This window comes from Harmonia axyridis, chromosome 1 (assembly GCF_914767665.1).
Source record: "Harmonia axyridis chromosome 1, icHarAxyr1.1, whole genome shotgun sequence".
Lineage (NCBI taxonomy): Eukaryota > Metazoa > Arthropoda > Insecta > Coleoptera > Coccinellidae > Harmonia > Harmonia axyridis.
The window spans coordinates 30,462,306-30,466,448 of NC_059501.1; the positions used below are offsets into that span (position 1 = coordinate 30,462,306).

At 41.6% G+C, this 4,143-nt stretch overlaps 1 protein-coding gene across 1 annotated transcript; it reads left to right on the forward strand.

The window, feature by feature from the left end:
- The first annotated feature begins 371 nt into the window (after positions 1 to 371).
- LOC123683797 lies at positions 372 to 3,905 on the forward strand. The gene has a single exon (XM_045622738.1). The coding sequence runs from the start codon at positions 372 to 374 to the stop codon at positions 3,903 to 3,905; it is 3,534 nt and encodes a 1,177-aa protein (XP_045478694.1).
- Positions 3,906 to 4,143: the final 238 nt, after the last annotated feature.

Consider the following 4,143-nt stretch of genomic DNA (forward strand, 5'->3'; position numbering starts at 1 on the left):
CTGAAACAATTGATCCTTGTAATGAAATTCCATCTACTTCCATGGTATGCCGCTCTCAAGTGTTAACAAACATATCTGCATCGCCAGCTACTGTGTTGCTAGCTACTGCGCGGGTTGAAGTCTTAGATGCTCGAGGTCAATATCAAAATATTCGCATTCTTTTAGATCCAGGCTCCCAAACGAATATAATCACACAAAAATGCGTAAAAAGGTTAGGACTTGAATGTTTTAAAACCCCTCTTGCAATCTTTGGCCTTGGTGAAACATCAGCATCTGTTTCTGATTCCATAACATGTACAATTCGTCCGATAGGGTCCATAAATCCATCTTACACTATTGATGCAGTCGTATTGCCGAAGATTTGTTCTAATATGCCTAACAACTTTCTACCCTACCATGAGTGGTATTCTCTTTCTAATATCAAACTGGCTGACCCAACCTTTCATTCTCCTGGTCCAGTTGATATGCTAGTAGGAGCAGCTATCTTTCCTCTCATTCTGAGAACAGGTCGTTTGCCAGGTAATCTGAAACAACCTTCTGCGTTACAAACTGTATTCGGTTGGATATTGATGGGAAACACCTCTAGTCCATCAGCTAGCATCAGCTCTTTTCACTTAACAGCTAATTCTGTAATTGACTCAACGCTTAGACAATTTTGGGAAATTGAAGAAATTCCCAAATCTGAAATTTCTTCACCAGATGATGCCCTGTGTGAGAAGATATTTGACGATAATTACTCTCGTGATTCAACAGGTCGTTACACGGTTATGTTACCCTTCAAAGAAGGGATAAACAAATCCTTTGGAGATACATATACCATGGCCTTGCGACGTCTGTTTTCACTGGAACGAAGATTCAAAACCTCTCCTGATTTCTATAACGAGTACAAGATGTTCATGAAAGATTACCTCGATTGTGATCACATGACTTTACTCCCAAATGCCAGTCCATCTGTTGACGAATATTATATACCACATCATGCCGTTATCAACCGAAATAGTCCTTCTACAAAACTTAGAGTAGTGTTTGACTCCTCAGCGAAGGTTTCAGGCAATGTGTCCCTGAATGAGATTCTTTTGACCGGTCCAAAGCTCCAGAAAGATGTGATGGCTCTTCTGCTCAATTTTCGGTTTTATAAGGTTGTTTTCACTGCTGACATCAAACAAATGTACAGGCAGATTCTCGTTCACCCATCACATAGACGATTTCAGCGAATTCTTTTCAGATTCTCTCTCTCAGATCCCGTTCGAGTATACGAGTTGAACACTGTTACGTATGGTGTTGCTTCATCTCCCTATATAGCTCTTCGGACGTTGAAACAATTATCTTCTGATGAGGCGATGGCTTTTCCTTCAGCGGTGAGCGTTTTACGGTCCGAAACATATGTAGATGACATCTTATCAGGTGGAGATAGCTTGGAGGAGGCTCGAGGTTTGCAGAACGAGTTGATTTCTTTATTGAGGCGTGGTGGATTTGAACTCAGAAAATGGTCCAGTAACAGAACTGAGCTAATAGATCATTTTCCTCCAGATCATCGACATCAAGAATCGTTGAATTTCGATGATTCTGTATTGAAAATTCTGGGACTCAGGTGGTTTCCAGCCGGAGATCATTTCTCCTATGTTATAGATTCTACCGAAAGACCAGTTACAAAACGAACAATTCTTTCAGACTTGGCACGAATCTTTGACCCAATTGGTTTTCTGACACCATTCACTTTCCTGGCCAAACATCTCATCCAACACCTTTGGACTCTAGGTCTCCAGTGGGACGATGTTCCTCCATCGGAACTAACGGATCGTTGGAATCAATGTAAATCCGAGTTGCAGGTTCTTTCCACTCTGCGAATACCACGCAGAATCTTCACTCAATCATTTACTAAATGTGAAGCCCACGGATTTGGGGACAGCAGCGAGAAGGGGTATGCCGCTGTTGTTTACTTCCGATTTATCAATCCAGATGGTTCAATAAATATTTCTTTGATTGGCGCAAAGTCTCGAGTTTCACCAATCAAACGCATTTCTTTACCTAAGTTGGAGTTATGTGCCGCTCTTCTCCTTTCAAAATTACTTTCCTTCATAATAAAATCATATGGACCCTCATTGAAAGTGGATGAAATATTCGCATGGTCAGACTCCACCGTGGTTCTTCATTGGATCAAGTCATCGCCCTATCGCTGGAAGAGTTTCGTGAGCAATCGTACCTCCCAAATTCAGGAATTAGTTCCTCCTGATCGATGGTATTATGTGAAGTCTCAAGATAATCCGGCAGATTGTGCCTCTAGAGGCATGTCTCCGTCTGGTTTACTCGACCATTCCTTATGGTGGGCGGGACCTCCTTGGCTTCAGTCCAAGGATCCAATAGGAAAACCTGGTGATCCAAAAATTGAAGAAATGCTAACTGGAGAAGAACGGCAGGTTGTTTTATCAACCTTCGCCTCATCCGACGTATTTGACGATCTTATAATGAGATATTCCTCTTTCTTTAAACTTCAACAGGTTGTAATTTATCTATTTCGTTTTTCCTTCAATCTCAGAAGTCCTCACTCCAAACGAATCGGTAGTATCTTATCCGTGGAAAGAAAACAAGCTCTCAATTTTCTCATCAAATGTGTTCAGCAAAGAGTTTTTGGTGAGGAAATTCAAAATCTTCGATTAAACCGTCCTATTACCGTGAAATATCTTCAAAAACTCAATCTCTTCATTGGAGATGATGACATTTTGAGAGTGGGTGGTCGATTAACGTTTTCTGGCCTTCAGTATGACCATAAATTTCCAGCATTATTGCCTAATAAACATTTGTTCACGGATATATTCATTCAACATTTTCATCGGTTGTACCTTCATCCCGGTTCACAAACGTTACAGTTTCTTCTATCCCAGCAAGTTTGGATTTTGTCTGCAAGAAAGGCTATTCGTAGAGTTACTTCCAAATGTCTCGTTTGCTTCCGCTCCAATCCCAAACCTCTACAGCCCTTGATGGGCAATCTTCCATCGTACCGCGTCAATCAATTAAAGCCCTTTCAATGTGTAGGAGTCGATTTTGGCGGTCCTTTTCTTGTTACGATGTCAAAAGGTCGGGGCATCAAATCAACTAAAGCGTATATTTGCCTCTTTGTGTGCTTTTCGACAAAAGCTCTGCATTTAGAACTAGTGTCAGATTTGACTAGTGAGGCATTTCTGGCTGCTTTAAAACGGTTCATTGCGCGCAGAGGTAGGTGCACTAGAATTTTTAGTGACGGTGGCAGTAATTTCAAGGGTGCTCAGAGAGAACTCATTTCATACATGAAGTGCGCTGTGGAAGCAGAGAAAATAGACTGGGATTTCAATCCTCCTTCAGCTCCTCATTTTGGAGGGTTGTGGGAAATCGGTATTAAATCTGTTAAATCACATCTATACAAACTGATTGGTGATCAAATTCTTTCTTATGAGGAGATGTATACCGTGCTGGTTCAAATCGAGGCGGTCTTGAACTCCCGGCCACTTTGTCCTCTCAGTACAGATCCAAATGACTTATCGGTACTCACTCCGGGACATTTTCTCACACTGGCTCCTATTTCCGATATTCCTGAGCCTGACTTATCCAATGTGTCCCTCAATAGATTATCTAGGTGGCAGTTGATCACTCGGTTGCATCAAGATTTCTGGAAAAGGTGGCATGTCGAATATTTGAATACGTTGCAACAACGGACCAAATGGTTCACACCACGAGATTCCCAATTATCTGTGGGACAACTTGTGTTGATCAGGGATGAGCAACTGCCTCCTCGACGTTGGCGCATGGCTCGCGTGATTGATGTCCATTTGGGCAAGGACGGTATAGCACGAGTGGCTACCGTTCGCACTGTTAGCGGTATTCTGCAAAGACCGGTAGTAAAATTGTGCCCTCTTCCGGGGCAAGCATGAGCATATAAAATAATGCTATTTTAGGTGGGCGGAATGTTCAGGTTCCAAGTACCTGAAAAACTTTCATTTTTCTTTCTTTAATTTCGGACTTAAATTTATTTTAGTTAATTTTGGTTTGTGGAATGAGAATGTTTTGTTGGAAGAAATTCAAGTTTTATTTCAATTTTTCGCGCGCATGTGTTGGTCAAATTTAATACCATACCTGCAGCGAACACATGTGGAAGAAGCAAGAGAGAAG